General features: G+C 43.4%; 1 protein-coding gene across 1 annotated transcript in view; it reads right to left on the bottom strand.

Moving 5' to 3' along the window:
* Positions 1-12,533, bottom strand: part of Acoxl (acyl-CoA oxidase like) — a 275,238-nt gene that overhangs the window by 242,736 nt on the left and 19,969 nt on the right. Inside the window, exons 5-8 of the mRNA XM_052183555.1 lie at positions 7,922-8,036; positions 7,173-7,259; positions 5,508-5,580; positions 1,773-1,905 (exon numbers count right to left, since the gene is read on the bottom strand). Coding sequence (XP_052039515.1) covers positions 1,773-1,905; positions 5,508-5,580; positions 7,173-7,259; positions 7,922-8,036 — 408 coding nt within the window. The remainder of the gene's footprint in view (positions 1-1,772; positions 1,906-5,507; positions 5,581-7,172; positions 7,260-7,921; positions 8,037-12,533) is intronic.

The following is a 12,533-nucleotide window of genomic DNA, read 5'->3' as shown; positions in this document are numbered from 1 at the left end:
AGGAAACACCCGTCCCTCCTCTGAACTGTGAGGGAAGTGGAGCTGCCGCGAGGGCCTCTCTGAATTATCTGCACTGGGGACACTCACTATGCAACACATCCACTGGAAGTGTCATTCAATGGGCAACAAGGCAGTATACACAAAATCTGACTCCAACTAGGCTCTATGAAGAAGCCCCCCTTGGCCTGAACACTACAGTTGGGACCTTGAATGCTGGTCCCCAAACCATGTGTTGACAGTTTGATATCTAGCCTGTGGCACGGATGGAAAGCTGTGGAGCCTTTAGAAACTTGGGGTTGTGGGGGGATAGAAGGAAACAAGATCACTTTGGATGTGCCCTTAACAATACTCAGCCCACAGATGGCTAATCTTGACTGCCGACTTGATGGGATTTAGAATCACCACCTAAATAATACTCTAGGAATGTCCGCAAGGGGTTATCTAGATTAGGTTAACTGAGGTGGAGAAATCTACTCTAAATGTGAATAATATCCCAGTGGAGGTTCTGGACTGGATAAAAACAGGAGGGAGGGAGCTGGAACTGAGCACAAGCCTCTACCACTCTCTGCCTCTTGACTGCAAGCACAGGGCAGCCTGCTATCTCCTGTTCCTGCTGCCATCCCCACCCCACCCCCACCCCCATACTAGACCATATATGATGAAAGTGTGGCTCTGATAGAAACCCTTCCTCCCCTTAATCTGCTTCTTATCAGCCATTTTGTCACAGCAAGAGACAAGTAACTGGTACAGACCCTTCCTGTCTCTTTGCTTCCCAGACACCATGACATAAGAAGCGTTCTTATGCATTCCTTCAAGCCACAATGCTCTAAAGCAGCGGGCTGCCTGACCACGGGGTGAAACTCCATAAACTTTTTATAAGTCAATTGTCTCAGAACCCTCTATACAGGAACAGAAAGTGGACTGGCACTATGGATAATTTCATTGGCTGGCAAGGTCCAGTTAGGCAGGACCAGTGGATGATTCTAGTTCGATTGTTTATTCTAGATACCCAAGAGCCCAAGACATTTCAGACCACCCTACTTGGAAACAAGTTTTCTTGGCATGGGAACGATCTATCATTCCTTTGCCACAGCCAACTTCTGTCCTGCCAGTAAGAGCAGGGCATGTTACCGATAGCTCTGGACTACAGAGTTGCCGTTCTGCACCATGAGCTTGGCACTCTTGGTCCTTTCCTCTTACCTCACCATCATCATCAGTTCCATTTTATTGATGAGAAAATTGAGGCTCAGAGAGGACTGAAGACTTCCCTGCAGCCCCACTTCTGGACAGAGGAGATAAGACTGGAATCCCACACTCCTCCTCACATAGCAACACTGACAGGAACAAAGACTGCAGGCCAGGCTGTCAGACCACAGAAGGAACTTTGACTGTCCGGATCCACTGGGTAATCAGTGCTCGCCCCATACTAATGTTCAATAGAACAGCAAATGAAAACATGGGAAAAATCATCCACTGGTCTCCCCTCCTGGAGCTGCCATCCCACACTGTACAGATCTTAAATAAGACAGTCTCTCTGCAATTCTGCTGCTTTTCCAACTATGCCTAGCAACATATATCTGAGGTGCCGATGGATGGAATATAGTCTCAAGAATGCAGAAATGTTCTATATTCATCAACTGGCTCTCCTTAGCATATAATGAATATCTCTGGTCCTATTATATTAGCTGTGGCTTGAGAATCTTAGTATCTGACATTGTTGCTCATTCTGGAAACAACCGACAGTGAAGTTAATTAAAATCAGAACCAACTACCTTCATGGCGCCCATAGCTTGGAAAGTCACTGCTAGTCTTGAAGGGGTCAGCGTTGCCAGCATTGCATTGAATCTTGCGCTCTTGCTTTGAATAGGTGAATGGTACTTTCCATCTGGAGCCACAGAACCAAACCTGTGAGGATGTGCAGAGGCAGAATGAAAAAAAGCGATGGATTTAACATAACACAAGTATGGCACTACTAGAAGTGATGTCGTATGACTCCCATGTGAACACAACAATAAGCATCCTGAAAGCTTCTTGCAAGAAATACTGGGAAGGACTTGACAGAGTCTGCACCACTGCCAGCCTACAGTGAAGTAGTAGCTCCCAAAAAGGAAGAGCAGAAAGACCGCCACCATCAAAGCAAAGCCAGTGCCTGAATGTGCAAAAACATGCTTGCTTGATTTTTTAAAAAACAAGGAGATGCAATTCACACCCCACAAAATTCACTTGTTTACAGCATTTGAATTTGGTGGGTTTGGGAATATTCACAAGTTCTACAACAATTATTATTCCCAGAGTTTTATCATGCTAAGAGAAACCCCACACCATTAGAGTCACTGTCTAGATCCTCCACCCACTAGTCCTTAGAAACTGACTCTCTGTATTTATGGATCACCCTGCTTTTTGTATCAATGGGATCAAATTATAGAAAATTTCTTTGAGTCTGCCTTCTTTTACTTAGCACAAGGTTTACTCAGTGCAAGGTTTACTCACCTATACTCTAGCCTACACCAGTATTTCTTATTTTTTATGAATGAATCACTTACAATCTAGCCTATATCAGTATTTTTTATTTTTTATGAATGAATGTTTTACTCAATGGGTATAGCAGATGTCTTTTAGCATTTATCAGCTAACAGATGTTAGAGTTGTTTCCATGTTGGGGATATTATGAATAAGTATCCTATGAACATTTGTGCTTAAGTTTATTCAAGACAAATAGAAGTATACATTTCAATAAGCATATGGATAATGTTTATGTGTGTGCGTTCACGTTGTGAGTGTGTGTGTGTATATATATATATAATACATGCATAAGTATATATGTACGTATACATGTTTACACACACATATATATACAGATGTACACATGCATCTGGAAATAAAACTGTTGGGCCATTTAACTTCAAACTTTTTTTTAAAGATTTATGTATTATCTGTGTATATGTGCTGGCATGAGTTTATACACACTACTTGAGTACAGGAGCTCACTGAGGCCAGAAAGGGGCATTTGATCCTCTGGTACTGGAGTTACAGACAGCTGTGAGCCATTATGTGGGCACTGGGAACTGGATCTGGTTCCTCTGCAAGAGCGACAGACAAGTGACAGACAACTGCTGAGCCATCTCTCCAGCCCAAGCTTAAAACTTCTGAGAGACTGCTAAGTGACTTTCCGAATCTATGAAGATATTCTATAACACCGCCATTGGTGTGAGATGTTCTAACATCTCTGCACTCCAGCAGCACTTGCTATTGCCTCTATGTTTGCTTTAGTCATCCCAAGGGGTGCAGAATGGTATTTCACTGCATCTTGACAGTAGTTTCCCGATGACAGAGGTATTGTTAACATTTCTTTTATGCTTTATTAGTGATTTGAATATATTCTTTGGAAAATGTCTATTCATATTTTGTTTATTAACTGTTTATCTATCTTGATTAGCTGGGATAGTTACCCATTCTAGATTCTAGGCCCTTATGATGTATTTGATTTATAAGTATTTCTTCAATTCAAAAGACAGTTGTCACTAAGTTTCTAAAAATTCTTATAAACTCCAATTGACCTGCCCTTTCTTCAGTTTGCTGTACTTTTTGTGTCATATTTAATAACTCACTGATGAGAACAAGGACACTAAGTGTACCCCAGTTACCTTCTAACTGTACATTGGATAGTATGAGATAAAGATCCAGCCATTTGTTGAAAAGACTATTGTTTCCTCCTTGTCTTGGTGCTCTGGAGCTCTGGTAATTATCAATAAACATGAAGATTTATCTGTAGACTAATCTACTCCATTATCCATATAGCTGCCCTTATGCATACTAATATCATACCATCTAGATTATCACAGCTTTGTCATAAACTTTCAGATTCCAAGTGTGAGTCCTCCCACTGTGTTTCTCTTTATCAAGATGGTTTTCTTTCATTCAGGTTTTCCTATACCTATATATTAATTTGGGGATGAGTTTATTAGTTTCTGCAAAAAAAAAAAAAAATGAACATGGCAGCTGACATTTTCCCAGAGACTTACTGAATTATTTATTTACACCTATTAACTAGTTCACTTTCTAATCACTGATGAACCAAGACCCTCCCCCCACCCAAAGGCTGGTCTTTCAAAACTTCGTATGGCCACTTTTGTTCTGTCGTGTGGGGGACAACTTAAATGGTAATAAAATAATGTTATACATCAAATCTTGCTTGTCAAAGTCATGTATTACCTACACACAATACAAGCCCACTAGCATTGTTCTTTCTACTTGAATCTGGCTTTGTAGCCTCTACTGCATTTGGAGAGTCCTTAGCATTCGGCAGTTGTCATCTGAAGCTGTACCGCCCACTAAGCTCTGATTAGGGTGACAGGATATGGGGAGCCACCCATCCTCTCTCCCCTTTCCTCTTCCATCTTCCAGACTGGGTGATGCTACCAAGTGCCTGGAAAGGAGACAGGCCTCTAGGAAAGGCCGATGGGCCTCAGACTGACTCCACAAGCACTGGTGGCTGCGGGCACTTTCCAGGACATCTTCAATGTTTCTGTTCTGTTTACCAACAGTTCACAGGGTGGGAGACAGAGAGAATTTTGTCCACTCTTGTTTGTTTCACACACAGTTTTCTTTGACTTTTTCAATCAATTACATTTATTTGTGGACATGAACTTGTAAGTAGCAAAGCTAAGTAAAGGAGAAAATCCACAGCAAGCCAAAAAGGCAGTTTATTTATGCCTGGACTTCCGGCGGCGGCTCAACCAGTGATTTAAGAACAGCTGTGGCTCAGGATTTACAGCTCACAGGAAACACAGCTGAGGCACTGAGGTAAGTGCTGTCATATAGAATATATGAAAAGCATCTTTAACCCTGACTGCCACTGTGGACCTTACCAGAGAAAGAACCTCTCACCTCATTGATTTACCTTGACTGCCCTGTGACCGCCTGGGCATTTTCCCTTTGGGTGACTTTTTTTAATATAATATTTTTTATTTATTCTTTGAGAATTTCATGCATGCATACGATGTGTTTTGGTTATACTTGAAAGGTGGTAATTGTAACTTTTCACACAAGGGAAATAGCACACATCAGTTTGTTTATTATTGGCAAAATCTAAGGAAGGTAAATATACCCAAAACAAGAGATTGGGTACATAAGTTACAGACTATTTCACATAGTACTTTGGAACATCTGATATTCAATGTCAGATAGAAATTATGAGTTCTGCAAAGAACAAAATCTATCAATGGATATTCTGTTAAAATTCTAATGTAGAGACTTTTTTTTTAGATATATTGGTACAGAGAAAAGACTAGGAATGCCCTTTAAATTGTATCAATCATTACATATGACCAATGTCATGTTGGAGCATTTAACTTTTTCTCTATTTGCTTACTTACTTTCCCAGTTAGTTGTGGAAACACTCGAGGATGACTACTCCATCTTGCAGTCAGTAAGGCCCCAAAACTCAGAGCCTCAGTTGAGGGAACAAGTAGGTCATCTATACAGACATTAAGGAGAAAACTACTTACTTATCCAGCAGGTTCTCTCTTGGAATCCGAACCTTGTCAAATATCAAAATTCCATTATCCACACCATTCATACCTGGAGGAAAGAGAATTAAAATACAGATTCAGGGGAAAGCTACACACCCACAGGGAAAAGCATCCCACAGACGTCTCAGCTACTCCTTGACCAAAAACATAAACCTCAAATATTTCCAGAACTGGAGAAAGCAGAGTAAGGATGCTGTCTCTTTGTTCTGGGGAGCTGGTGGGGGCTGGCTCAGACACACCTGGCCCATCCCCAACCCCCACCCTGAAGGAGAATGAAAAACAATGACAAGGTTTTCCTTGTTTGAAGTCCACAGTGTGCCAGGGACTCAGGTTTCTGTTGGGGCCCATTTTCCTCCCTAGCAGCAAACATCATTAAAAGGAGAGAGTTCAGGCTAACTCGGGAGACATCTCAGAGGCTAAGAGTACTTGTTACTCTTGCAGAGGACCCAGGCTCAGCTCTGAGAACCCACACAGTGGCTCACAACCCTCAGTAATTCCAATTCCAGTTCCTTCTGACCTCCCTGAGCCCCAAGCGCATGTGCAGTGCACAGACATACAAGCAAAACATATGATAAAATTTAAAACTAAGTAAGTAAATAGAAGGTAAAAGACAGTGTTTGAGGTAAGAGAAAGCATGGAACACTGAAGATGGAAGTCAGCCTCTGCCCACACTCCTGCTTCCTCCCCTTCTGGACTTCCTCCTCAGACATAGGATGAACTAGTGAAAGTAGATGACAGAAGACTTTCTGCAGTTGCCAGTGTTTTCAACATGTGGCATGACCTCAAAAGCACTGGCCTGTCCCTCTGCCCTCACTGCACTTGGCAGGGGCCACACGCAGCAGCAGGGGTTGCCTGGACTAACAGTGGGCTGAGGTTATTCCCATTCTGCTCAGTACACCTCCCCTACCCCTTCCTCTCTTTCTTCTCTCTTTTATTCTTACCTCCTATATTCCTTTCTTTAGCTGGTTCACCTTGGAAATCTGGTCTCCCTGAGTGCTATGGGATGAATCATGTACCTCCACCTATCCCATTCACAGACTGAAGTTCTAAGCCCATATCTGTAATGTGACCTTGTTTAGAAATAGAGGTGTTACAGAGGCAACCAAGTTAAATGGTCATTAAAGTGGACTCTGTTATAAATGATGGAAATCCTTATAAAAAGAAGAAACCTGGAGGCAGATGTGTGCACAAGGAGACTACAGCTCATGTGAAGGTAGCATTCATGAGCAGGGGCAAGAGTCCTAGACTAGAACCTTCCATTGCTCCCATCAGAAGGAGTTAACCCTGGCAGCTCCATCATCTCAGACCTCTATCCTCCAAAACCATGAGGACCCACTTGGGTTACAAATGTCCTGGGTCAATCACAAACATCAATCTGGAGGTGAAGAGGCACCAGAGGGCTGCAGCCTGCCCTAAGTCCAAGAAGAGAGAGGTTGAAGCACCTTTTATAGGCACAGCTTCCTTATCACTAAGCAACTGAGAAGCAGAGAGGTAACTTCAATGCATATGCCCCTGGCAGCCTGATCTACCAGCACAGTTTCCTGGAGATGAAGGTGATTAGATTCTACTTGGTTGTGCTGGGGGTTGGAAAACAGACAACAGGCACAAATAAACACAGAGGAGGGTCACCTGACGACTCACCTTCTTTGTGCATCATGTCAATAGCTGTCACTCCTGGGTACAAGTTTCCACTTTCATCCCTGATAGGAACAATAAAACAGTGGGGCCCTAAAGAAGGCACAGACGCAGACCCTTGTTAGGCAATCTGTTTTTCACTGCTGTTGAGATAGAGTCTCACTATGTAACCCTAGATGGCCTAGAACTCACCACATAGGCCAAGGTGGCCTCTAATTAAGTAGATCCTCCTGCCTCTGCCTTCCAAGTGTTGGAATTATAGGGGGAAGCTACATAGTTGGCCCTAGGCTAGCCCTTGGCCCTAGGCTAAACCTTGGGGCTGGGCATGGTGGCATGTGTCTTTAATCCCCACATTTGGGGGGCAGAGGAGGCAGGTGGATCTCTGCTTGAGGCCAGCCTGGTCTACACTGAGAGTTCTAGTATAGCAAGGGTGACACAATGAGACTCTGCAAATAAATAAATAAATAAATAAATAAATAAATAAATAAATAAATAAATAAAACCTCGTGCCTTCTCTGGAGCAATATGACGTTACTTTACTCTCCAAATTCATTGAGTTCTATGTGCTGTACCCAATAGTGACTGATGTCAACAGATAATAACAAATCCATTATCACTTTTATATAGGAGCTAAAGTTAGTGGTATGTATTTTTACAAGATAAAACTGGCCCTGGGGAGATGTTTTCTGTACAGAACTGATGGGGGAAACAGCAATAGCAAAGAGTTCTTCCAGTCTTTCATGCTGGTAGCAAACCTTGAGACTTTCCCTCAATGATGAGCTGGGCGAAGACAGCAGCATAGTTCCCATGCATGGCGTTGCCGATGTACATCTTCTGGGCATTTTCACACGGTGTGTCAATCACAAACTCCTGCACAGAAGAGTAAGCCACAGAGTGTTTGCCTCCATGTGGCTCCTTTCAACCCCTAGCTCAACACAACGAATACCATAAACGGGATGTGCATGGTGAAGCAATGTGGAGGCTCCTGGAAAGCCATCGTCTTAACTTTGTACTGCTCTGTCACAAGTGTACTTCCCTTCCACCTTTGCTGTGCAGAAAACTGGAAATTAAAGAGTTGGGGGAAGGGGGCAGGTTGTGCAAAAATCAATCAGGAAAAGAAGTATCCAGTTTTCATTCATTCGTTCATTCATTCAATCCCAGTCTCTCTCTTTGATAGTGTCAGGCTAAAGTGTACTGTCTTGTTCATATGCCAGGTTTCAATGCACTAAAGATTTTTTCAATTATCAGTTTTTCTCATCCAACTACATCATACTGAGGTTTCCACTTTTAAAGAACCCAACATCAAAACCCTTACAAAACCTAGATGTGATGACACAGGCCCCAACCCCAGCTACTTGGTAGGCTAAGGCAAAAAAACTATAAATTCAAGGACTGCCTGGATCTTGCAGTGAGTTGAAGGACAGCCTAGGTAACTTAGCAAGGGGCCCTTTCTCAAAATAAAAGTAAAGAGACGGGGTTACAGCTCATGGTAGAATACTTTCTTGGCTCAAGGCAGTGGGCTTTTTAAATTTTTTTTATTCGATATATTTTTTATTTACATTTCAAATGATTTCCCCTTTCCTGGCTCCCCACTCCCCGAAAGTCCCATAAGCCCTCTTCCCTCTCCCTGTTCCCCCATCTACCGCTTCCCACTTCCCTGTTCTGGTATTGCCCGATACTGCTGCACTAAAAGGCAATGGGTTTAATCCCTCTCTGTCTCTCTGTCTCTCTGTCTCTCTGTCTCTCTGTCTCTCTGTCTCTCTGTCTCTCTGTCTCTCTGTCTCTGTCTCTCTCTGACTCTCTGTCTGTCTGTCTGTCTGTCTCTCTCTCTCTCTCACACACACACACACACACACACACACAGAGAGAGAGAGAGAGAGAGAGAGAGAGAGAGAGAGAGAGAGAGAGAGAGAGGCAGTAGTAGAATACGTTTAGTTCTCCACATACTCCTTACCCTCAGACACCTCACCTATGAGGTGCCCATGAAGAGGGGGAACAGCCCAATTATCTGGGGTCCTAGGCGGTTTGATCCAATGTACACAAACATGTGTTTCATTTTGTCTCCTGCTTCTGGACAAATATGAGTTCTCATGCCTTCTACTATTGCACAGGCCTGGTCCTCCTGAAGCCATGATAAGAACTCTGCTTAAAAGGCAAACGAGCCGGGCTGTGGTGGCGCACGCCTTTAATCCCAGCATTTGGGAGGCAGAGGCAGGTGGATTTCTGAGTTCGAGGCCAACCTGGTCTACAGAGTGAGTTCCAGGACAGCCAGGACTAGACAGAGAAACCCTGTCTCGACAACAAAACAAAACAAAAAATGGCAAACGACTCATCAGAAGCTAAAGCCATGTGCTTGGCTACAAGCAAGGCAGGTACCTGTGAGCTAGTCCTATCATTCCTTAATATATCACCCCAAAATAATTTTAATTTTGATTTTTAAAGGAAAAGAAAACAGTCATCAAAGCCTTTGACTGGCTATCTCAGAACCTGCCCTGAACATTTTGCTAGTCAGTGAATATAATAAAGTACCCCAGTGTCCCAGGCAAGAGTCATGTGCCCATGTCCTTGGAACAGAAACACTTGTAAAGGAATATGTCTTCTGAGGGAATCTTAGAAAGTCCTGTGCAGTTGGTCTCAGTAACATAGCCAAGGATTCCAGCTCCAAACACCCTGAAACCAACCCTGGTCTGAAGAACCAGGAGCAGCAGCAGGGTTTGTTTCCAGTCTCTGCTCAAACCCTGGCTTCTCTTTCCTACTGTCTGGAAACCAGTACCAGCACGTCAGTGGAAAGACTGCCTTCAAGGCGTGGTTCTCTCCAGGCTTGCCCACCACATGAGTTACCCTTAAACCTCTTCTGAAGAAGGTTCTGACCTCATCGCCAGTTCTGAGTGCAGGGTACCTATGATAGGTCAGGGGCCCAGAGGAAACAGCAAAAAGCGAAACTAGCCATTTAATTGGGGTTGACAATGTAGAAGATATGATTCAGCTAAACCAGCATGCTCTTGGTTACACAAGGATTATCTCTGATTTCAGATTATAAAGTGTATAGACTGTGCTTTCCCGTTGGGCCAAGAAATACAGTCTTGAGGCCTAAGAAAACAATCTCTGACATAAGTTTGTACAGGAAAACCTTTAACATGTGCACAGGCTTTTCAGAAGAATACATGGACGAGTTGAATCATTTTAAGAGAAGTCTCCTGAGATTGTCCTTGGCTTATCTGGCCAGTCAGGGCTTCTGAAAGGGGGTGCAGCCCTAGGTTGCATGCAGTGAGCTAGAAGGACCACAGATCCTGAGTGTGTGAGGGGGAGGGGGAAGGAGCCCTGGAAACACCACAGGGCTGCCAGGGGAGAAGGCGGGAGGCCACCGGTGCTGCACACATCTGATACACCCCGGGAAGAGGTTTGTCACTTCTGGCAAGAAGCTTGATATGGAAAGTTTGTATCAGCCAAAATACTGGAGTTAAAACTGTAATCTAAACAATGCCCAGCATGTGTGCTGGTTACAATTATGATTACTTGAAGACCAACAAGATGGTCAGTGTTGCAAACACTAAGAAATGTTAAAAAATAATAATAAATTAATTAAATTTAAAAAATAGAGGGCTGAAGAGCCGGCTCAGCGGTTCAGAACACACTGTGCACTTGCAGAGGACCTGAGCTGGCTTCTCAGCATGCATGTCAGGAAGCTGCCAGACTCCTGTAACGCCAGCTCTAGGGAGCCACCATCCCTGGGCCCTGAGGATACCTGCGCTCACATTGTACACATACCCAACACGCGGATACATAATGCAAATAAAAAGGTAAACCTCTTTAAGTAAGGCACTTGTTTTCAAAGTCTAATGATCTGATTTCAATTCCTGGACTGCATGTGAAAGGAGAGAACAGAATCTGGCAAATTGTCCTCTGACCTCCACGTAAGTGCATTAAGTGCAGAGGTACATGCATGTGTCTGTATGTGCCTGTACACCCACGCAATCAATAATAAATCAGTCAATAAGTCAATCGATAAATAAATAAATGTAAACTAATAAAAACCATAAAAAGCTTTGGCCAAAATCTCAATTGTGCTAGTTAGCATAGAGTTTAAAAATAAAACTATCTCTTACCTCACAGCTAACCATATAACTAGTTAACCTAGTCCCCTTAAAAAAAAAAAAACAAACAAACAAAAAAAAAAACGAAAACAAAAGAACCAAAAACCAAAGTAAGGGAGGGGAAGGAGGTTCATTTGATATGCTGCACCACTTTCAAGAGGAAATGAAGGAGAACCGTGAATCTAAGGGGGAAACACACACACACACACACACACACACACACACCACTGTGTCAGTTCCCTAAGCCTGCTTCCCTCCAGGCAGAAGCATGTGACTGACTTGTTCTCTCTCCCACCCACTGGAGACACAGTGCTCACCACCCTTCTTATGTGCAGCTCCCCTGTCGGAAAGGGGCAGCTGCCGAGGCCCATCGGGTGACCAAATCACTTACACTGTTTGGGGAAAGTGGGACCAAGGCAAGAAATTATATTTTGTTGAGAAAATAATTGTAAGAAGAAACAAGTAAGAGTCATGGGTGGGTTCCCCCCCCCCCAGTAATGATTTCAAGGTTATCTCAATATCACAGCTTGGGAAAAGAAAAAAAAGGCCAGCCAAAACTCATAAGATGCAAGATCAATAAGCCATCGCTTGGTGGGAAAGCCACACCCTTAAAGGCGGTTTCTATTTCAGCCTAAGATTCCTCATTAACTCTATCAATTCAGTCAGGTTCCTAACCTCTGTAAGCCTCAGTTTCCCTGTCTGTAAAACAGGGACAACAGTAGTTCATTGACTGATTATCTCAGCACTTAGCTTAGCGCCCGCCTACCACTCGAATTCTCAACTAGCAGGAACTGCTAACACCCTCCTAAACACTGCCCCTCATCCAATGAGAGTTCATCAGTCAAGAAAACTTGCTTTAAAAAAAGTCCTGATTCCAAAAGGCAAACTCAGAGGCAATGGAAGACTAGAACTAGGCAGACACTTGTGTAATGTCCCCAGCCAGCCTGGTTCACAAACATGGCTACACATTAGAATTTACTGACCCCTTTAGAGTCCTTAGGAATACCCAGTACCAAGTAAGAAACCACAAAGGCAGGAAAGACAAACAACAGTGGTTTTCTTTATTCAGGGGAGGAGTCCAATAGTAGACAGCTACAAAGAGCTTCCACATGCCTTGGTTGTGGTCTATTATGAAGCAAGACATCAGGGTTAGAAGGTCTTGACCAACATGTTTATTTAATTATTAAGAAGGAAAAGGGGCCAGCAAGATGGCTCAGTGTATAGAAGCGCTTGCCACCAAGCCTGATGACCTGAGTTTAAGGACCCATGTGCA

The sequence above is a fragment of the Apodemus sylvaticus genome, chromosome 5 (genome assembly GCF_947179515.1).
Source record: "Apodemus sylvaticus chromosome 5, mApoSyl1.1, whole genome shotgun sequence".
Lineage (NCBI taxonomy): Eukaryota > Metazoa > Chordata > Mammalia > Rodentia > Muridae > Apodemus > Apodemus sylvaticus.
This window is presented reverse-complemented; position numbering and strand designations above follow the sequence as displayed.